Source organism: Ambystoma mexicanum, chromosome 1q (assembly GCF_040938575.1).
Source record: "Ambystoma mexicanum isolate Mex_15411 chromosome 1q, UKY_AmexF1_1, whole genome shotgun sequence".
NCBI classification, from domain to species: Eukaryota; Metazoa; Chordata; class Amphibia; order Caudata; family Ambystomatidae; genus Ambystoma; species Ambystoma mexicanum.
The window spans coordinates 856598264-856622007 of record NC_090922.1 but is presented as its reverse complement, the minus strand read 5'-3'; the positions used below and the strand labels follow the sequence as shown (position 1 = coordinate 856622007).

The 23744-nt window shown below is 46.2% G+C and overlaps 1 protein-coding gene across 1 annotated transcript in view; it reads right to left on the bottom strand.

Annotated features, from left to right (window-relative positions):
- Positions 1-23744, bottom strand: part of KCNT2 (potassium sodium-activated channel subfamily T member 2) — a 2640974-nt gene that overhangs the window by 385235 nt on the left and 2231995 nt on the right. Inside the window, exon 13 of the mRNA XM_069641505.1 lies at positions 22588-22651. Coding sequence (XP_069497606.1) covers positions 22588-22651 — 64 coding nt within the window. The remainder of the gene's footprint in view (positions 1-22587; positions 22652-23744) is intronic.

The window sequence follows — 23744 nt, the reverse complement described above, 5'->3', positions numbered from 1 at the left end:
ATGAAGGGGGTAGAGGGGAGAAAGGGAGAAGGGGAGGTGCAGGTCAGGGATGTTCAACGTGCAAGTGCTGCGACATGAAATGAAGGGGGTAGAGGGGAAAAATCGAGAAGGGAGGTGCAGGTCGGGGATGTTCCTACTAGGCGTTGAGATATTCGGAACGTGCAAGTTCTGCGACATGAAATGAAGGGTGTAGAGGGGGAGAAAGGGAGAAGGGGAGGTGCAGGTCGGGGATGATCAACGTGCAAGTGCTGCAACATGAAATGAAGGGGGGAGAGGGGGAGAAATGGAGAAAGGGAGGTAAAGGTTGGGGATGTTCCTACTAGGCCTTGAGACATTCGGAACGTGCAAGTGCTGCAACATGAAATGAAGGGGGTAGAGGGGAGAAAGGGCGAAGGGGAGGTGCAGGTTGGGGTTGTTCCTACTAGGCCTTGAGACATTCGGAACGTTCAAGTGCAGCAACATGAAATGAAGGGGGTAGAGGGGAGAAAGGGCGAAGGGGAGGTGCAGGTCAGGGATGTTCCTACTAGGCCTTGAGACATTTGGAACGTGCAAGTGCTGCAACATGAAATAAAGGGGGTAGAGTGGAGAAAGGGAGAAGGGGAGGTGCAGGTAGGGGATGTTCCTACTAGGCCTTGAGAGATTCGGAACATGCAAGTGCTGTGACATGAAATGAAGGGGGTTGCAGGGGAGAAAGGGAGAAGGGGAGGTGCAGGTCGGGGATGCTCCTACTAGGCCTTGAGACATTCAGAACTTGCAAGTGCTGTGACATGAAATGAAGGGGGCAGAGGGAGAGAAAGGGAGAAGGGAAGGTGCATGTCGGGGATTTCCTACTAGGCTTTCAGACATTCGGAATGTGCAAGTGCTGCGACATGAAATGAAGGGGGCATAGGGGGAGAAAGGGAGAAGGGGAGGTGCAGGTCGGAGATGTTCCTACTAGGCCTTGAGACATTCGGAACGTGCAAGTGCTGCGACATGAAATGAAGGGGGTAGAGTGGAGAAAGGGAGAAGGGGAGGTGCAGGGCGGGGATGTTCCTACTAGACCTTGAGATATTCGTAATGTGCAAGTGCTGTGACATGAAATGAAGGGGATTGCAGGGGAGAAAGGGAGAAGGGGAGGTGCAGGTCGGGGTTGCTCCTACTAGGCCTTGAGACATTCGGAACGTGCACGTGCTGTGACATGAAATTAAGGGGGCAGAGGGGGAGAAAGGGAGAAGGGGAGGTGCAGGTCCGGGATGTTCCTACTAGGCCTTGAGATATTCGGAACGTGCAAGTGCTGCGACATGAAATGAAGGGGGTAGAGTGGAGAAAGGGAGAAGGGGAGGTGCAGGTTGGGGATGTTCAATGTGCAAGTACTGTGACATGAAATGAAGGGGGGACATGGGGAGAAAGGGAGAAGGGGAGGTAAACGTTGGGGATGTTCCTACTAGACCTTGAGACATTCGGAACGTGCAAGTGCTGTGACATGAAATGAAGGTGGCTGAGGGAGAGAAAGGGAGAAGGGGATGTGCAGGTCGGGGATGTTCATCGTGCAAGTGCTGTGACATGAAATGAAGCGGGGGGAGGGGGAGAAAGGAAGAAGGGCAGGTGCAGGTCAGGAATGTTCATTGTGCAAGTGCTGAGACATGAAATGAAGGGGGGAGAAAGGGAGAAGGGCAGGTGCAGGTCAGGAATGTTCATCGTGCAAGTGCTGCGACATGAAATGAAGGGGGGACAGGGGAAGAAAGGGTGAAGGGGAGGTAAAGGTTGGGGATGTTCCTACCATGCCTTGAGACATTCGGAACATGCAAGTGCTGGGACATGAAATGAAGGGGGTAGAGGGGAGAAAGGGAGAAGGGGAGGTGCAGGTCGGGGATGTTTCTACTAGGCCATGAGATATTAGGAACGTGCAAGTGCTGCGAAATAAATGAAGGGTGGAGAGGGGGAGAAAGGGAGAAGGGGAAGTGCAGGTCGGGGATGTTCAACGTGCAAGTGCTGCGACATGAAATGAAGGGGGGAGATGGGGAGAAAGGGAGAAGGGCAGGTGCAGGTCAGGAATGTTCATCGTGCAAGTGCTGAGACATGAAATGAAGGGGGGAGAAGGGGAGAAAGGAAGAAGGGCAGGTGCAGGTCAGGAATGTTCATCGTGCAAGTGCTGCGACATGAAATGAAGGGGGGCCAGGGGGAGAAAGGGAGAAGGGGAGGTAAAGATTGGGGATGTTCTTACTAGGCCTTGAGACATTCGGAAACGTGCAAGTGCTGCACCATGAAATGAAGGGGGCAGAGGGGGAGAAAGGGAGAAGGGAAGGTACAGGTCTGGGATGTTCCTACTAGGCCTTGAGAGATTCGGAACATGCAAGTGCTGTGACATGAAATGAAGGGGTTTGCAGGGGAGAAAGGGAGAAGGGGAGGTGCAGGGCGGGGATGTTCCTACTAGGCCTTGAGACATTTGGAAACGTGCAAGTGCTGCGCCATATAATGAAGGGGGCAGAGAGGGAGAAAGGGAGAAGGGGAGTTGCAGGTCGGAAATGCTCCTACTAGGCCTTGAGATATTCGGAACGTGCAAGTGCTGCGACATGAAATAAAGGGGGTAGAGAGGAAAATGGGAGAAGGGAGGTGCAGGTCGGGGATGTTCCTACTAGGCATTGAGATATTCGGAACGTGCAAGTTCTGCGACATGAAATGAAGGGTGTAGAGGGGGAGAAAGGGAGAAAGGGAGGAAAAGGTTGGGGAAATTCAACATGCAAGTGCTGTGACATGAAATGAAGGGGATTGCAGGGGAGAAAGGGAGAAGGGGAGGTGCAGGTCGGGGATGCTCCTACTAGGCTTTGAGACATTCGGAATGTGCAAGTGCTGCGACATGAAATGAAGGGGGCATAGGGGGAGAAAGGGAGAAGGGGAGGTGCAGGTCGGAGATGTGCCTACTAGGCCTTGAGACATTCGGAACGTGCAAGTGCTGTGACATGAAATGAAGGGGGTAGAGTGGAGAAAGGGAGAAGGGGAGGTGCAGGGCGGGGATGTTCCTACTAGACCTTGAGATATTCGTAATGTGCAAGTGCTGTGACATGAAATGAAGGGGATTGCAGGGGAGAAAGGGAGAAGGGGAGGTGCAGGTCGGGGTTGCTCCTACTAGGCCTTGAGACATTCGGAACGTGCACGTGCTGTGACATGAAATTAAGGGGGCAGAGGGGGAGAAAGGGAGAAGGGGAGGTGCAGGTCCGGGATGTTCCTACTAGGCCTTGAGATATTCGGAACGTGCAAGTGCTGCGACATGAAATGAAGGGGGTAGAGTGGAGAAAGGGAGAAGGGGAGGTGCAGGTTGGGGATGTTCAATGTGCAAGTACTGTGACATGAAATGAAGGGGGGACATGGGGAGAAAGGGAGAAGGGGAGGTAAACGTTGGGGATGTTCCTACCAGACCTTGAGACATTCGGAACGTGCAAGTGCTGTGACGTGAAATGAAGGTGGCTGAGGGAGAGAAAGGGAGAAGGGGATGTGCAGGTCGGGGATGTTCATCGTGCAAGTGCTGTGACATGAAATGAAGCGGGGGGAGGGGGAGAAAGGGAGAAGGGCAGGTGCAGGTCAAGAATGTTCATTGTGCAAGTGCTGAGACATGAAATGAAGGGGGGAGAAAGGGAGAAGGGCAGGTGCAGGTCAGGAATGTTCATCGTGCAAGTGCTGCGACATGAAATGAAGGGGGGACAGGGGGAGAAAGGGTGAAGGGGAGGTAAAGGTTGGGGATGTTCCTACCATGCCTTGAGACATTCGGAACATGCAAGTGCTGGGACATGAAATGAAGGGTGGAGAGGGGGAGAAAGGGAGAAGGGGAAGTGCAGGTCGGGGATGTTCAACGTGCAAGTGCTGCGACATGAAATGAAGGGGGGAGATGGGGAGAAAGGGAGAAGGGCAGGTGCAGGTCAGGAATGTTCATCGTGCAAGTGCTGAGACATGAAATGAAGGGGGGAGAAGGGGAGAAAGGAAGAAGGGCAGGTGCAGGTCAGGAATGTTCATCGTGCAAGTGCTGCGACATGAAATGAAGGGGGGCCAGGGGGAGAAAGGGAGAAGGGGAGGTAAAGGTTGGGGATGTTCTTACTAGGCCTTGAGACATTCGGAAACGTGCAAGTGCTGCACCATGAAATGAAGGGGGCAGAGGGGGAGAAAGGGAGAAGGGAAGGTACAGGTCTGGGATGTTCCTACTAGGCCTTGAGAGATTCGGAACATGCAAGTGCTGTGACATGAAATGAAGGGGTTTGCAGGGGAGAAAGGGAGAATGGGAGGTGCAGGGCGGGGATGTTCCTACTAGGCCTTGAGACATTTGGAAACGTGCAAGTGCTGAGCCATATAATGAAGGGGGCAGAGAGGGAGAAAGGGAGAAGGGGAGTTGCAGGTCGGAAATGCTCCTACTAGGCCTTGAGATATTCGGAACGTGCAAGTGCTGCGACATGAAATAAAGGGGGTAGAGAGGAAAATGGGAGAAGGGAGGTGCAGGTCGGGGATGTTCCTACTAGGCGTTGATATATTCGGAACGTGCAAGTTCTGCGACATGAAATGAAGGGTGTAGAGGGGGAGAAAGGGAGAAAAGGAGGAAAAGGTTGGGGATATTCAACGTGCAAGTGCTGTGACATGAAATGAAGGGGATTGCAGGGGAGAAAGGGAGAAGGGGAGGTGCAGGTCGGGGATGCTCCTACTAGGCCTTGAGACATTCGGAACGTGCAAGTGCTGCGACATGAAATGAAGGGGGCATAACGGGAGAAAGGGAGAAGGGAAGGTGCAGGTCAGGGATGTTCCTACTAGGCCTTGAGATTTTCGGAACGTGCAAGTGCTGCGACATGAAATGAAGGGGATAGAGGGGGAGAAAGGGAGAAGGGGAGGTGCAGGTCGGGGATGTTCCACGTGCAAGTGCTGCGACATGAAATGAAGGGGTGACAGGGGGAGAAAGGGAGATGGGGAGGTAAAGGTTGGGGATGTTCCTACTAGGCCTTGAGACATTCGGAACGTGCAAGTGCTGCGACATGAAAGGAAGCGGGCAGAGGGGGAGAAAGGGAGAAGGGGAGGTTCAGGTTGGGGACTTTCCTACTGACCTTGAGACATTCCGAATGTGCAAGTGCTGTGACATGAAATGAAGGGGGTAGAGGGGAGAAAGGGAGAAGGGGAGGTGCAGGTCAGGGATGCTCCTACTAGGCCTTGAGACATTCGGAACGTGCAAGTGCTGCGACATGAAATGAGGGGGATTTGCAGGGGAGAAAGGGAGAAGGTGAGGTGCAGGGCACGGATGCTCCTACTAGGTCAGGGATGTTCCTACTAGGCCTTGAGACATTTGGAACGTGCAAGTGCTGCAACATGAAATGAAGGGGGTAGAGTGGAGAAAGGGAGAAGGGGAGGTGCAGGTAGGGGATGTTCCTACTAGGCCTTGAGAGATTCGGAACATGCAAGTGCTGTGACATGAAATGAAGGGGGTTGCAGGGGAGAAAGGGAGAAGGGGAGGTGCAGGTCGGGGATGCTCCTACTAGGCCTTGAGACATTCAGAACGTGCAAGTGCTGCGACATGAAATGAAGGGGGCAGAGGGAGAGAAAGGGAGAAGGGAAGGTGCATGTCGGGGATTTCCTACTAGGCTTTGAGACATTCGGAATGTGCAAGTGCTGCGACATGAAATGAAGGGGGCATAGGGGGAGAAAGGGAGAAGGGGAGGTGCAGGTCGGGGATGTTCCTACTAGGCCTTGAGACATTCGGAACCTGCAAGTGCTGCGACATGAAATGAAGGGGGTAGATTGGAGAAAGGGAGAAGGGGAGGTGCAGGTCGGGGTTGCTCCTACTAGGCCTTGAGACATTCGGAACGTGCACGTGCTGTGACATGAAATGAAGGGGGCAGAGGGGGAGAAAGGGAGAAGGGGAGGTGCAGGTCCGGGATGTTCCTACTAGGCCTTGAGATATTCGGAACGTGCAAGTGCTGCGACATGAAATGAAGGGGGTAGAGGGGGAGAAAGGGAGAAGGGGAGGTGCAGGTTGGGGATGTTCAACGTGCAAGTGCTGCGACATGAAATTAAGGGGTTAGAGGGGGAGAAAGGCAGAAGGGAAGTTGCAGGTCGGGGATGTTCAATGTGCAAGTACTGCGACATGAAATGAAGGGGGGACATGGGGAGAAAGGGAGAAGGAGAGGTAAAGGTTGGGGATGTTCTTACTAGACCTTCGAGACATTCGGAACGTGCAAGTGCTGTGACGTGAAATGAAGGTGGCTGAGGGAGAGAAAGGGAGAAGGGGATGTGCAGGTTGGGGATGTTCAACGTGCAAGTGCTGTGACATGAAATGAAGCGGGGAGAGGGGGAGAAAGGGAGAAGGGCAAGTGCAGGTCAGGAATGTTCATTGTGCAAGTGCTGAGACATGAAATGAAGGGGGGAGAAAGGGAGAAGGGCAGGTGCAGGTCAGGAATGTTCATCGTGCAAGTGCTGCGACATGAAATGAAGGGGGGGACAGGGGGAGAAAGGGAGAAGGGGAGGTAAAGGTTGGGGATGTTCCTACTAGGCCTTGAGACATTCGGAACGTGCAAGTGCTGGGACATGAAATGAAGGGGGTAGAGGGGAGAAAGGGAGAAGGGGAGGTGCAGGTCGGGGATGTTTCTACTAGGCCTTGAGATATTAGGAACGTGCAAGTGCTGCGAAATTAAATGAAGGGTGGAGAGGGGGAGAAAGGGAGAAGGGGAAGTGCAGGTCGGGGATGTTCAACGTGCAAGTGCTGCGACATGAAATGAAGGGGGGAGATGGGGAGAAAGGGAGTAAGGCAGGTGGAGGTCAGGAATGTTCATTGTGCAAGTGCTGAGACATGAAATGAAGGGGGGAGAAGGGGAGAAAGGGAGAAGGGCAGGTGCAGGTCAGGAATGTTCATCGTGCAAGTGCTGCGACATGAAATGAAGGGGGGACAGGGGGAGAAAGGGAGAAGGGGAGGTAAAGGTTGGGGATGTTCTTACTAGGCCTTGAGACATTCGGAAACGTGCAAGTGCTGCACCATGAAATTGAGGGGGCAGAGGGGGAGAAAGGGAGAAGGGAAGGTACAGGTCTGGGATGTTCCTACTAGGCCTTGAGAGATTCGGAACGTGCAAGTGCTGTGACATGAAATGAAGGGGGTTGCAGGGGAGAAAGGGAGAAGGGGAGGTGCAGGGCGGGGATGTTCCTACTAGGCCTTGAGATATTCGGAACGTGCAAGTGCTGCGACATGAAATAAAGGGGGTAGAGGGGAAAAAGGGAGAAGGGAGGTGCAGGTCGGGGATGTTCCTACTAGGCGTTGAGATATTCGGAACGTGCAAGTTCTGCGACATGAAATGAAGGGTGTAGAGGGGGAGAAAGGGAGAAAGGGAGGAAAAGGTTGGGGATATTCAACGTGCAAGTGCTGTGACATGAAATGAAGGGGATTGCAGGGGAGAAAGGGAGAAGGGGAGGTGCAGGTCGGGGATGCTCCTACTAGGCCTTGAGATATTCGGAACGTGCAAGTGCTGCGACATGAAATGAAGGGGGCATAGCGGGAGAAAGGGAGAAGGGGAGGTGCAGGTCAGGGATGTTCCTACTAGGCCTTGAGATTTTCGGAACGTGCAAGTGCTGCGACATGAAATGAAGGGGATAGAGGGGGAGAAAGGGAGAAGGGGAGGTGCAGGTCGGGGATGTTCCACGTGCAAGTGCTGCGACATGAAATGAAGGGGTGACAGGGGGAGAAAGGGAGATGGGGAGGTAAAGGTTGGGGATTTTCCTACTGACCTTGAGACATTCAGAATGTGCAAGTGCTGTGACATGAAATGAAGGGGGTAGAGGGGAGAAAGGGAGAAGGGGAGGTGCAGGTCAGGGATGCTCCTACTAGGCCTTGAGACATTCGGAACGTGCAAGTGCTGCGACATGAAATGAGGGGGATTTGCGGGGGAGAAAGGGAGAAGGTGAGGTGCAGGTCACGGATGCTCCTACTAGGCCTTGAGACATTCGGAACTTGCAAGTGCTGCGACATGAAATGAAGGGGGGATAGGGGGAAAAAGGGAGAAGGGGACGTGCAGGTCGGGGAGTAGGGAGAATGCTAAGGAGGGAGGGAGAAGAGTGGAACAATAGGTGGAGTAAACAGGTTGAAGTAAGCACAAGGCTGGAAAAGAGGAAACAGTTAGAGTGGGTTCACAGAATGGGAAAGCCTCACTTAATGGTGAAGGGGGCTACATCGAGTAACAGGTAGGTACAAGTGACAGTGATAGGGCTGAGCAAGTTAGAGGCAAGTAAGAAAGCAACACCACACAATTGCAAGACATTTCAACAAACTCTCACTATGGATAGAGAGGTCAGGCAGTACACAAAGCACCAAGATAAGGCGTGGCAAACAATAGCAGCGCAAGCAGACGTTGACAGAATCACAGCAGGCAGTGGTAAGCACTGGAAACAGAACCAATGATAATGAACAGCTAAGCAGGTTACAATTAGTATAAGATAAAAGAGTCACAGCTGGTAGGGTGCAGAGTTCTCCCGGTAGCAACAAAGGCTGCCAGTGGCATGGCTAGAATGTAGTCTAAGGGATCAGGTAGCGGCGCAAGCAGATGCATTCAAAAGTGTGCATAGAGTAAATCAGGTTGCCTTGCAGCGGTAGGGATTAAGTGGCTGTGAGTAAGATGTCAAGGGGAGAGACGTGGAACAAAGAGGACAGCCTGGCTCGTTTTAGCGACAAAGCATGCTGTCCCGATGTATGTGCCAGCCAGACTGGATGAGTGAGGAAAGCAAAACAAGGAAGACATGAGGTCCACCGGCTGAGACATTACACCACGGGCAGGTGAGGCTTCGCCCCGTAGGGAAGTGGCTGCATCGGCAGAGCTGGGAAATGGAGGCATTGGGAGGAGTTGAAATAAGAAAAGGCAGCCGGCCTTACTTGACATCACAGGTGCAAGAGGATAGGTAGTGGAGTACAGCCTTCCATTGCCAGACAAGGCCAGACAATTAAGAGATCCCGGGACTTGTAAGTGGGCCTTAAGAGGGGAGCGGCGTAGACTACCGGCTCCCTCTGGTAGGCCAGTGAAGAGTCGAATAGTGTCAAATAGGTTGCTGGCGGAGGCCGTCATCTAGGCAGGTAGAACGTGTCTGCATCAGCATCAGTGACATGGGTGGCCATTTTTAAATGGCCTGGGATGGTAGAATCCCAGAAGTGCTTACCTGGAACGCAGGATTCACCATTTGTTTCAGCACGCATATGGCTGGCTGCAGCTCTTTCTCCCGGCCCAGGCAGCACTCCTGTGTTGTGGAGGTGGTGTTGATTAAAGCAGGGCCAGACAGGCTTAGGGACTCCAGGCCTTGTAAGTGGGCCTTATGAGGGGGCCAGCTTCTCCAGCCGGCTCCCTCTGGTGGGCCAGTGAAGAGTAGAAGAGCAGGCATCTATGCAGGCAGAAAGTGTCTACATGAGCATCACCAAAATGGGCTGCCATTTTTAAATGGGCCCGGGAGGGTAGACGCCAAGCAGGGCTTACCTGGCATGCAAGATTCACCATTCTTTTCAGCACACAGATGGATGGCTGCATCTTTTTCTCCCAGCCGAGGCAGCACTCCAGTGCTGTGGAGGTGGTGTTGATTAAAGCAGGGCCAGGCAGGGCAAGAATACCCTCTGGTCTTGTGATTGGGACATGTACTCCGGAATGGTTCTGCTTCTATTGCAATATCTCACTGAACGAGGTAAGGTTGACCCACTGTGGAGATTCTTGGGATTGGGATGAACAATGCAGTTGTTGGGCAAGAATTATTTGAAGTCATTAGCTGGCTGTACTCATGACAGCTAAGAAGATTTTTATGTTTTCATGCAACTCTAATTCCATGCACGCTTTGTAAAATTAAAAGGGCTGCCGGGATGAAGCCTTTCATCATGTCCGGGACAGAATATGGAAACTAAGTGCCAAGTCCACGACAAGCCACAAAACAGGGATAGGGCAGTGTCCACCGTGCCAGCAGCCGGGAGCACACATCATGCAAAGACGTGGGCACACTGCAACCACAATCCAAGGCTCTGTTTGTTTTGCAGCTCTCCTATGCAGGTCAGTACAGCCTTGCTCCCTTGTCTCGGTTTCATCACCCTGTCCTCTTCTGTTTTACCTCTTTATTTTTTTGCGTATTCATTTATTTATTATAATTGAGCCGTTATGGCTTTTCGTGCTACAGTATAACAATGAACAATATTAATGGTTTTATACAATCTTTAAAACAATTCGTAAGACTATGGGCCTCATTAGGACCCTGGCGGAGAGGGTTTTACACCGGCGTAGTGCATGGCGTACCTCTCCGCCTGACTACGAGTTCCCGTAGCGCCATGGTCATTTTTACGCCTGCTTTTTGCAGGCGGTAAAAACCATGGCGCTAAGGGACCTTGTTGTTAATTACGCCACCGTAATTTACGGTGGCGTAATTAACGCCTTCCCCACTCCCATTATACCCTATGGGGCAAGAATGGGAATGGGGAAGGGTAAAATGGGGATTGGGGATTTATCGCCCCGCCTGGGTCGGAATGGGGCGGTAAATCCGCCATCCACCATGGTGTAAACTTAGTTTACACCATGGTGGTAAAGTTGGTGCACTTAGCACCAAGGTTGTAATGACCGCCATGATTATTTTATTTAGGCCAGATTTGTTCCTCACTAACGAGTGGTCTAATAAGTTAGATCCAATGTAATTACTTCCGAAGCTAGTTTCTTTATTGAGAGCATCTGTGCTTGTGTGACTCAAGCGCCCTCAAATGCTATCGTTGGGGTGTGATATGTAGTACAGTAAAGAGTCAGGGTAGAGTGTTTTAATTTCCAGTGAATGATGAAGCAACACACCGTCAACAAGGTGATTATACTGGCGACCCCTCATTCAGCATATAGATATTCTGTATGGAGATTATTAGGGCATCCCATGATGGTACTTACAACAAAACACTTCTAATTTCCTTATATTTGTTATTTGTGTGTGATCCCACATTTATGTGCCATATAAAATGGACAGACGCATTTTGATTTTGTAAACATCAACAACAGAACTCATGTGCTCTCTGAGGCCTGAGGACATGTGGCGCGTTATAACAATTAAAATAAATAAATAGTATAACCACAATGTTTCTTAGCAAAAACTATAATGCCACCATGCTGTCCATCTAATGGTTAAAACTGAATTGGTTTTCTAATGTCACACCAAGGTAATCATATTGTTCTACTGTTTCGAGAGGCTGGAATATACCGTAATTTCACTTTTGGCCGTGTTGATAATACATTTTTTGGGGGGTAGGAGTTCAGGTTGTCAAGCTGTTGTTAAAGGCCAGAAGGGGTACAATCTCGAAGCACCAACCCATTTGAATACCTGAATCATTGGGTGCAGATGTTGCCAAGTCAAGAGGGAAAGGCCTTATTTGTGGCTAAATGACCAGTTAGATCTGAGAAATATCAATTTAAAAGAGCACGGATAGTATACAGCCCTGCTTCAATCCAATGTGGGGTTGCAGTTCATCAGCCAGATCCCCTGAAGGCTACAACCTAACTTTGATACTGAACTACCAACTTTGTTTAGCAGAGTATACATGGCTCGGCCCTTTCTCCTCTTCTTTTTAATCTGTATGTCTGCCTCCTTGCCAATCTGATCGCTGACTGCGGAGTCCTCTTTCATACTTACACTAAAGATACTTTACTTTCTATTTGCTCTTCCTGGCGTTATAATGCAATGTTTGACCTTAAGAATAACACCCACAGACATTTCTGGAAAGATTGGCTATTTCTATGGCTTGGTGTGAGACTTAAATCCCTAAACTGTCCCTCAGGCTCAGTGTGCCTGTGTGATTCACGTTTTTCTTGATTGGTTTATATCTTAGGCGTTAAATTTTGGTTTTCCTGGTGGCAAACAAAAAAAAGAAAGAATCCATTGCAACATATAGGGACTTTCACGCAATTGGCCTTTCCTGGGTAGGAGGGCGGCCCTGGAGCACCCACGTCCTCAGAACCCCAGGTCAATATACTTGTTTGTTTTGGCTAAGAGATGGCACTGGTTGTGCTGCCTATTAGCCAAAACTATTGATATGGGACATGAAGATACCAGATACATGGGATGTGAGGAAGGACACACAACCTGTTGCTGTTGTTTGTATTTACCCACGCATTTAACTAGTTGATCCCGCCCATTCCCACCCTCCCTGCTCAAACCGCACCTAAGAGTGTCTCTTTTAACTAATGTGCCTGATTAATATGAATTTCAGCATGCATTGTGAAGCTTAGCATTGGTGGAATTTCTAACAAACATTTATGGGGTCAGCTTGTACTGTGGAGCAGCAGCTGAAGACTGTAATAAGTAAGACATGACAAAAATGTTAAGCCTCGAAAAGAAAAGCGTCTGCACCAACGGTCAAAATCATGTTCCTTTTCTTTAAATGTTATCAGAATCGAAAGTGCAAACGTTATTCCAGATTATAGCAACGAAATAAAAACTCAAAACAGTGGGCCTCATTATGAGTTTGGTGGTGTGGTGAAAAATGGCGGCAATGCAAGAGTTAGCACTCCATTACCGCCGCATTACCGCACAGCTGAACCATGGGGTTGGAGGTAACGTGGAGGAATACCTACAGCTGAATGCTGGAGGTAATTCCCACACCTTACCACCCAAAAACAGCCACATTGGCAGAATCCCCTTGGAGTCCTATGGACTCAATTAAATGGTGACTAATACGACATAGCCGCACAGAGATAATTCCGCTGGACCAAGTCATTGTAACGGTAAAACCGTTTGGTTGTATTTTGGTGGAAGTACTTCCGAAATACCACAGAACTTGTAATGAGGCCAGTGCGTCTATATTTTAAATATGTCATGAAAATAAAGCCATTAATATTAAGATGAACAAGTACATAAATCGAAATCTTCTGAGATTATTGAATAAGTGATGTCAGAAATGCTGAAAATTATCAATGAAATACAAAAAGTTTCATGAAGAAAGTTGAGGACAATCACATCTTTGATTTAAGCAAAATTACCTGACCACAAGGAGGAGTAATTTAACCTGTGCCACAGTACAAAGTGGATAAAAGGAAAGCATACGAATATAATTTTCACTAAAACAATCAAATAGTACAGTTTCTCTCTTGAGGAACCATGGATATACACCCATGGAGAAACACATGTCGAGAGACTAATTAATCAATGAGGACACAATTGATGACTAACCAATCAAGAGAGACTAATCAATGAGGACACAATTGATGACTAAACAATTAAAAGAGACTAATTAACCAATAAGGACACAATTCATAAACGATACTAAGGACAAACAAATTTGCAAAAAAAAACTTTGATTAATCAATCAATGAGGATACAATTGATGACTAATTAATCAATGAGGACATAACTAACAAATTATATTAAAGCCTAACTAATTAATAAGAATACAATTGATTAACGATACTAAGGACAAACTACTTTGGAAAACAATTTTGATTAATCAGTCAATGAGGATACAATTGGTGACTAATTAATAAACGAGGATATAATAGACAAACAATAATAAGGACAAGCAACTAACCTGACTGTGATACATGGAATGCTTTGCAATACATCAAAAATCAATGAGGATACAATTGATGAATGATACCAAGAACAAACAACTAAACTGAATGTGATGTGTGGAATGCTTTGTAATACACTAAATAAATAAATAACCTAAGTAAAAACAATACATGTGAGCATGTAATTTGTGAAAGAATATAGCTAGCGCACAGCTTAACTGGCTCAGACAAGAAGTAAGACATTATTTTATGTTATTGTTGCATTCACAGTAAGCTGAGCCTTTGCGTGCAGACAACTAGACCTATATATGTGCTAAAAGTGCTTGCCCTTGAACAGATCCGAATTCGACCAGACATTTTTCTCAGAAAGCTTCAATGTATGGCTTTCATTCTGAAGGGCACTTGAAATTGAACTACAGCACTCCCTTCCAAGATGGCGCCCCTGCTACCATGAAGTGCACAGGACCCGCTAATTAGTCTCAAGTTGACGAAAAATACACATGATCTGAGACAGCTGATAGGTTGGATGGCTCCACATGCCCACTCTGACTGACAACAAAGGGCAGCCTGTGATGTTTTATGCTTGCCAATGCCAGGGTTTGGAAGAAATATATACAGTGGACACAGAGACTCTTGCTGTGGGGGCAGAAATGATTGTCTGAGATTAACAGATGACCAGGTTTATGGATATTATGGCTAGCTTCATAGAGGGATTCATCAGTTAGTTGTTAAACTGTATTCGTATAATACCGTCTTGTCATAAATATTGGCCTAAACCCATTCACATTACACAGAAAACCGCGTTCGAAATACTCCTATTTCTGCTCAACTTTTCTGCCATTTTAGGAATCATCGGCCATTTTGATTTTATCTCTTGCTTGTATCCTAAAATGGTGGACTGTGTTTTCAATTGCAGCCGAGCCGAACGACCTTTGAGTTATGTCAACATTTAGGCTGACCAAGAGCAGACTGTTTTTTCTATGCAAAGAAACCTTGCGACTCATATGAACTGCAATCCAAGTGTTTTCGGCGCTCACAAGCCTCATCCTCATCCTCATATAAACAGCAGACCAATGTAGAGTAAACTCAAACTGTTTACTCTACTCAATGTAGAGTAAACTCAAACTGTGTGCTTTGGTTGTAATGTAATGTAATATATTGTGTTCCTTTTTGAAACTAGGTTTACTATGAGCCGGGAACCCAATACTGCCATTGTAACTTCTTGTACATGCAAAATTGTTAAATCCGTTGTACAATATTGTAATATTTGTCATGTGAACTGGGCACAAACCCTAGCATGTAAATTATTAGTTTGGAGAGGGGCTGGACAAGTTGCACTCTCACCCCTCACTGTGTCTGCTGATACACACTGCAAGGTGTTGGGAGCCAGATAGCCATCTGTTTTGCTTTGAATTCTGTACAGAAAATAAAGATACTTGTATATTTCAACCCGTGATTGGCGTATTTCATTTTGTGGTACTAAGCCTCGATATTTCTTTGGTCAGCCCTGTCCCTCAGCTTTGTTATGACCAAAACCCATGATCCCTTTGAATTTCGTACTGAGTTTTTTGCATTTATGCGTAAAGTACGCCTTAATGAATATTTCAGTGAACACGAGGGTTACAATAGTAATAACTGCAGTGGTCTGCGTAATGCGTCGACCTTCTGTGCACCCAGCTACTCTCACACCGCCGAATCCACGGTATTTGAAAGACAAGTGTTGGCTGAAGTTCTAAAGTTAGAATCCTGTGAGAAATCTCATAATTCGAACTTTAGTAAACCCCAGAGAGATTCTGTTCTAAAACTTGCAAAAGATAAGAATCTCATTATCAGACAAGCAGATAAAGGGGGAGCTATTGTCTTGATGAATCTCAGTGATTATGTTAAAGAATGTGAGAGACTTCTTTCTGACAGTGTGAGCTATTTGAAACTTACTTGTGACCCTACTGCTCGGCTGATGAAGATCATAAAAGAAAAAGTTACTTTGGCATATGACTCAGAGATGATTAGCAAACAAGAATTTGAATTTCTAATAAGGGAACAAGGCAGGGTACCTGTGTTCTATATTTTGCCTAAGGTGCATAAGAGATTGGTAGACCCTCCTGGACGTCCCATAGTCTCTGGGGTCAACTCCATTTTAGAACCATTGTCTAAGTTCGCAGATTTTTATCTGCGCCCATTTGTGATGAAAATGCAGAGTTATTTGAGGGATACTACCGATGACATCAATAAAATAGAGAACATAGATTTTGTTCAAGGCAATTCTTTATTGATAGGTTTGGATATTCAATCCCTCTATACTATGATACCGCAAAGGGCGACATTAGAGGTTGTTGAAGAAATTTTGCTGGGCAGAGAGGATGGACACCCTGTGAGCAGTGCCTTTATTTTGTGGTGTACTGAGTTTGCCCATACCCAAAACTTTTTCCAGTTCCAAGGAACTTTTTTCCAACAGATAGAGGGCACTGCCATGGGTGCGGCCATGGCCCCTAATTTAGCCAACCTCTATGTTGAATATTTTGAAAAAATTGTGATATACCCAGCCACTAATCCTTATATCCATCAGTTGAGGAAGTGGCTGAGGTATATAGACGATATACTCATTGTATGGGATGGTACGAGAGAAGAAGCTGAGTGCTTTATGACCGGGTTGAACCAACAGAATCTTTTTCTGAAATTTACGGGATCCATATGTGACTTTGAGACTCATTTTCTGGATATTACCATCTTTCATGAGAATGGAGTGTTAAAAGTGAAGCCCTACACAAAGACTACTGACAAGAATTCTCTTCTGCACTTTAACAGCCATCATGCTAAGCATTTGAAAAACAATTTACCTTTTGGGCAGTTTTTAAGGTTAAAAAGGAATAGTAGTAGAAAAGAGGATTCCCGTCTAAGTGCGGACGCACTTACTCAGAAACTGCGAAACAAAGGCTATCCACCTAGAGTGATTAAGACTGCTTCAAAAAGAGCATACAATAATAATCGGGAGGCTCTTTTGGAGAAAAATGTGAGAATAAAGAGAAAGATTGGTACTGTTTTTGTTAATACTTTTTCAAATTTATCGTACAAAATTAAATCTATTGTGATGAAAACTTGGAAAAAGGTATACAGAGGAAAAGAAGCCTTGCCCCCTTTGGTGGCCTTTAGAAAAAGTCAAAACCTAAGGAACATTTTGATCAGGAATGATGTAACTGAGAAAAGTACACCACTGGTGAGACAAACCAGGTTATGGGGTTTACCGGAAATAAAAGGGCATTTTCCTTGCGGTAAATGTAGTATGTGTGCCCAAACTAAAGAGATTAGATATATACAAATTTTACCTAATCTGAAATGGGTGTGTAATGAAATGACCAACTGTAACACATCCAATGTTGTGTATTTAATCACATGCCCCTGTGGCCTATATTATGTAGGCAAGACTAACAGACAATGTAAAGTCCGTATGGTGGAACATCGGAGCTGCATCAGAAATCAAGTGATTGCAGCTCCTTTAGTGAAACATTTTCTTGATATGAAACATGGCTGCAATGGCTTTACGTGGTTTATTTTGAAAAAGGTGCATGGCCATAGGAAAGCCGAGACAGACCAGAAATTATTGAACCTGGAACAAAAAATTATTTTTAAATTGCAAAGTAATGTTCTGGGGCTCAATGAGAGTATTGATTGGCATCTGGTCAGCCAAACATAAATGTTTTCTGCTATCTGACTATTGTTTGCAATTTTGGCTGTGTTTTGAATTTTTTTGAATTTTCCTTATTTTGTGCCATCTATATTTGCAAAAATGTGCATATGTCTGTTGCTTGATTTTTGCAATGCTGTGTCGATTTCTTTTGAATGGTTTTGTGCCCCCCCCAGTGCACTTTCTTCTCAACACTGCTTCCCCTTGTTGTTGGGTGGTTTGATGCAAAGATGGCCGCTAGTTTTTTCTTACCGGCTAGTACCTAACTGAAGAGTGTAGTCCTTCCTTAGTGTTCACTAGGAAGATTGCATGTAAAAGATGGCCAATGTATTTTCTTGCCGGCGAGTATTTAATCGAAAAGTATAGTCCTTTCTTAGTGTTTACTAGGAAGTGGTGAGCGTTTTGCTGCACTTGGTGAAAACACATGCTGGTGCTGCACGGTCTTCTTTTAAACCCCGCGAGTTATTAGCGAGGAGTTTGTTTCTCCTAATCTAGAGGTGAGCATGTTGTTCTTGAACTTTAGTAGCTACATTACTTTTAGTGATGTTGGTGGCTATTATTCCTTTTCCGCAGTTTTTACTTACTGAACGTTGAGGTGTTGTGTACTATCTCTCACTACTTGGTCACGTTCAGCATGTTTTTACACATTTAATGGCTGTGAAGACCGCTGGTGTATGACACTACTGTTTGGAAGCATGAGCTCTAATGCACGACCTAGGCTGGGCTTGAAATGGTTTCTTTTCTTCCCTTTTTTTTTTACACATTTGGGAGCCGTGGTGTATCGGTGCATTTTAATGCTCTTTGAGATGGTTGGTGACCGCCCTTCTTATATTACAGATTGGTTCTGCGTCCTCTTTTGTAATCATCTGCAGACTTGGTTGTCATTACAAGGGATTTTCTCCCCTTGCCCCACGTTGTGGGTGGCTTCACTTGCGTGAAGGTAATTTTTATTTAATATATCCTGAACAATTCATGACTGTTGTCCTGTAGTGATCTGTGGCTCATTGGTAGTGTGATGTGTCCTTTCTAGGTGTGACGATATTTTCGGCGGATTGAGACGCCTTTTGAAGTATCTTGGTTTTTCAATGAAGAAAAATTAGCCTATCTGTCATTTACAGACGTGCGTTGAAGATTCACCACATTAAGGTAAATCTAATTGGTTTAATTTCTAAACCTTTTTGTGGAATTGTTCTCTTGACTGAGTCAACTCCACTTTTACATTTGGTAATACCCCCTCCCCTGGGGATTTGATTAGTTTCCTCTGTTTCCCCTCTTTGCAGGCTGGTTGCCTGAAACTACCCATTCAACACGGTGTTGAGAAGAATAGTGGATGTTTTAAAGGTTCCCCTGAAGAATGTTCGCCCGAAAGGGGCTTTAAAGAACAGAAACATGTTGGGATTATATGTTGTTTTAGTGACACATTTAGGTTTTTTCTATGTACTGTGATATGTGATATGTGGTTTTGTCTGTGTCCATTTGTAAGTGGTTTATTTGAAATTTAGCTTTTTAGATTTTGTAGGTTTTAGTGGTAGTTTTGTACACTGTGTTAGGTGTGGGTAGTATCTTATGTTTTAATTTAAATATTCTGTATTAAACAAAAATGTTTTTTGAAATTTGGAATGTTGCACGCAGCCTATGTTGTCAAGACCTGTAGTGCCGGAGAATCTGTCAGAGGTGTCTAATAGTTGGGGGAGAAGGAGGGGTGGAAGTAGAGAAAGTTTACCATCTTATCCTTCTTTTATAATATAATCTATGTTCCTATTGGTGGAGCAAGATGTGGTACATATAAATAGGATCCTGTGTACCTATTTGATTACATGTAAACTACGTTTACACCATGGTGGATGGCGGATTTACCGCCCCATTCCAAGGTGAGTGGGGCGGTAAATCCCCATTTCCCATTTTACCCTTCCCCATTCCCATTTTTGCCCCATAGGGCATAATGGGAGTGGGGAAGGCGCTAATTACGCCACCGTAAATTACGGTGGCGTAATTAGCACCAAGGCGGTTTAGCGCCATGGATTTTAACGGCTGCTAGAAGCAGCCGTTAAAATCTGAATCAGGCGTTAAGGGTTAACGACGGCGTTAACCCTTAACGCCTGAGTTGTAATGAGGCCCATTGTCCCTAAACCTTTGGAATCATCTCCCGGCCACTCTCTCTCCTATGCCCACTCACACAATTTTCCATTTCTTTGAACATATGAATCTATGAATTTGTTTCCTAAATACTTATGTACCATGCATGTGCTGTTCACACTGTTATGGCATATGTGCTTAAAGAATACAATAAAGATAAGGCTGTGAGCAAGTCTTACACCTGAGGAATAGGACAAGTAAACACAGGCTAGCATGTTCAGAGGAGTAACGGGACCTAAAATGAAAGTAAGGTTTGTTTATTGGATAATGATGTAAAAATCGATTTGTATCTTAAACTAAAATGTGGCACTTGGATCAGGAAAACAAGAATAGGTTGAACTGAAATCAGTGGCATGGTGTACTGGAATACAATATGTAATCCTTTTTGTAAGAGTTCGAGGTCCTCAGCTATTCCTCCAAACATGACAGAAAAGTAAAAAAAAAAAAAAAAAAGAAACTGTACACATTATTTAATACTGTACAGAATATAAGAAAGTCAATATAGAACTACCCATCGAACAGTACAATGGGCCTGATTAGGAGTATGGCGGTAAGGCAACAACGGTGCCGGTATCGCTACCGTTGTTACCACACCGCCATACTATGAATTCTGCTTGAGGGTGCCCTTGCAGCCACCTGGTCTGACTAGGTGGCTGTACCAGCACGCGTGAGCAGAACTTGATGGTAGCAATGGTACAGGTATGAACGGTACTGCTGCTACCATCCTTCCCATTCCCATTGAGCCCTATGGGGGATCAAGTGGGAATGGGGACGTACCGGCCTCGGGACCCGCACAAGGGGAATTACCGGGTCTGCCGAGGTCGGAATGGCCCGTTGATTCCCTTTTTGCGGGTGCCGGCGCCGAGTTTGGGGGTAGCCATGCCGGTAAATCTGGCATGTCTACCTCCAACCTCGTAATGAGGCCCAATGTGTCTAGGTGAATAAGACATTTGGGCCTCACTCCAAGTCCAGCGGTAACCCACCGGCGCTACCCGCAGGTTGCCACCAGACTTTAACACTGTTTCCGCCGATGAGATCCTAGTGCCACCGGCACATTACAAGCCCTATCGGCCCGGGATATCAAGCGGTGGAAAATGTTAATCCCCATTCCCGTTAGTAACAGTGCCAGTGCTTCCGTGACAACTGTGCCTACCGGGGCCGATGCGCCTGGTAGGTCAGACATCTGCTCCAGCAGGCAGAGTCATAGTCTGCCGGTCTGGAAAGGGTGCTGGTATGTTGCTACCGGCACCCTTGTTTCTGGACTGGCAGAGTCGTAATGAGGAATTGACTATTATGAATATAATAATTGAAACATGCTGCACATAATAATATGAATATGAAAAATAATACATTTATTCATTCTGGGTGCAGCAATAATCCAAGAGCTCTAATCCATACACACATTCTTATATGTAAATCTGAAAGGACATGAAAGAGGAGGTCAAGCCAACGGTGCACGAACATAGAAGGGTGACAAAAGTGAAGGTTAGCTGGGAGGGTTATGCAGGATTCGATGTCATTTCTAGCTCTGTAATTGGCTCTGACTAGAAGAGAAGATGTGTAATCCATGGCTTTTACCAGCACATCATTTCTTAAGACCGGGTATAGTGGATATGGCCACAGCTAAACTAAGTATCAGAGAAACATCTGAGATATTCACATGTAAAAATCAAAGAAGTGTTTGAAAAATGTAAGCCACGGCAGGAACATTGCAAGTGGAGATAGATAGTGACACGTTTTGCAATCTCAGCTTCTGAAGAAAAAAGAATGAAATAAATACATGGGTGAAGAGCAAGGTGAATGCATCTCAGTGACACAACCTCTGTATGATTGGCACACTGGAATCAGCAGAATTGGGAAGAAGATTCTCTGAATGAAGGACTTCTTGTTACAGCTACCCGGTGGAAGGGGAGGTAGTTGCAGCCCCCCAGCCAATGAGGAGGCTCAAAACGTGGGGATTACCAGACGGTAATCCTGGCGCCCTAAACCTCCTCAGGGCTGGAGGCTGCGTTCTTCCCCGCCGGGGAACAAGGTGAGTACTCCCCTACCCATTCACAGATTTCCCTCTCTCTCCTTCCCCCAAGCTCCAGCCCCTCACTTAGCTTCTTTTCAATCCTTTTCGGGGTGGACGTGCTAGGAACACTTCTGTCCCCAGCGCATCCGCTCCCGATCTACGACAGGCTGCCATGGAAAGGAAGAAGGGACTACGTCTCTCCTTTCCATGGCGAACATGACTTTGTTTTCCCTTCCTTGGTGGCCATTTTCTCCTTTTTCAGTTGCGAAATGCGAGGGCATTCGAGAATGAAATAAAAATCCTTTTACTACCACCGTTTTACGGGCTGGGGTATACTAATAGAAATAAGCCCGAGTAGGGGGGCTATTATCGCTTCAAGTAATTTCTGGGCCCATAGTGGCCTAAGCAAAAAGTGGAATCCTGTAGCGTCCCAACAGTGCACATCCTGAGACAAACGTGTTTGAAACTATATGTATGTGAATATTGAAAGGTGTTGGTGTACTGTCTGAGAAAATTATGTCAATAACAGTAAACAAATAAACAGCCTGTCCTGACTCATGCCACCTCACCAAAAAGTGGCCAGTACATACTCATGGATCACCAATCTAAAGGTTTTTGTCACCCATGAATATTCACAGGTCACCTTTGATTGTGCAAAACAGCCCAGGCTGCCCAACGCCAATCCCCCTGTAACCTTCACTGCTCTCCTTGGGCTCCCTCCCAACACTCCTGAAATAGTAACAAATAGTAACAAAAAAAGATTAACATCTACCACTTTCCTGCAGAGGCCTGCCAGGCCCCAAATGTGCAGTGGGGGCATTAAATAGGAACCTGTGGGGGATGGCAGCAACCTGCCCTCCCTCTCATGACATTAAGTTATTGCCCCTGATTTACTTCAAGTTTGTCTGGATGAATCTCCAGAAAGTTTTGAAAAATTTGCTGGACCTTGTAGCACTCTACATTCAAGAGGTTTAGTTTATTCCAAAACTAGTTTGCCCACCACTAATCATGTTATCAGTCTTTGTAGTGTCAACAGTACTGGTATCTGCAAGTTTTACAATAATATGTTAAACCTGAAAAATTACGTGGTTCACAAGGCATGCCAGGCAATCTATATATTTTTGTTAAGTAAAGTTATATCAGACGAATTGCATTCAAACGCAGCAACAATCATTGGAAACAACACTATTTGAAACATAGTGCATCATTGCAATAATTAAAATCCAATATCAAACGATCAGCAATTAAAACATGATCTGCACACTTACAGCTGCTGTTCTGTCCACCTCACATCGGCTACTCAAAATGAAGCAGGCTTCGCCATCATCCATCCTGCAGAAATAAACACAAGATATATGTGTGTAGCTACAGTGACTTAATAAGCTGCATTGTTCACTGTTAAATTTAGCAACACTTTTTGGCACAATATCAGGTGTTGACTAGCCGACACTGGCGGATTTCCCTGTTGTGTAGGCACCCTTCTGCTTTAACCGTCTCGTTAATGTTTCATATTTTCACTGTATTTCTTTTATATTTTACTTTATTTTTGTAATTCAGTTCAAAGTCCACACAATCCAGGTTAAATGGAAGCATGACTGAAGCCTAAAGGCATATGTTATATATTGTGATTGGGTTGTCTACAGTGTTCTGCTGCCAGTCACACGGTGTCTTGACAAGGTGGTTTATCTGAACAAGAGTGGTTGGTAGTTTGGTTAATGGCACTGATGGAAATGCAAGTACAAGGTTGCTGTGTGTGGGCCTTTTTCTAGTTGAATTATGTTGACATCATCTACATATCTTTATTCGGAAGGGAAGCTGACGTTCCCATGATCAGAGTGTGCATTGGCCAGGATTGGGGTGTTTATGTTTCTTGCAGAGGTGTAGCTTTTTGATGGTTGATGCCTGCATGGAGGGGAATTTGATTCTCATGCGTGGTTGGCATGGTTGGTTTGCGTATTGTTTACAGGAACATACAGGTTGAGTGTATTAGCGTGGGGCGCGACCCAATGTGCATTCAGGATATCTGTCCAACATGGAGTAGTAAACTAGTGGTGGAAGCAAACAGATGCATAAGAACAGTGGGGTGGAAGCATTCCAGGGGAGATATCAGTATAGCAACACCTGGGTGAATCTTAAATAGGGTAGCTCTCAGTGGGATCCCTATAGCCAAACTATAGTGTGCAGAATCTCAATTGGGCATCTAGGAACATACAGTCGTGGGTCATCAAGGGGAGGTTTTGATGGACATGTCGGAGCATGTCCAAAAACATAAGATCACAATGGGATATATCACTGGGCACCAGTGTATTAGATCATGGTGGCAAAATTAATGTGGGGCACCTTGCACAATGGGTCCAGGATCTGATGCTAGCCGGTCCTATCACATTCCTCTGCACAGTGTCAGGGTCATTACCTGCAGTCCAGA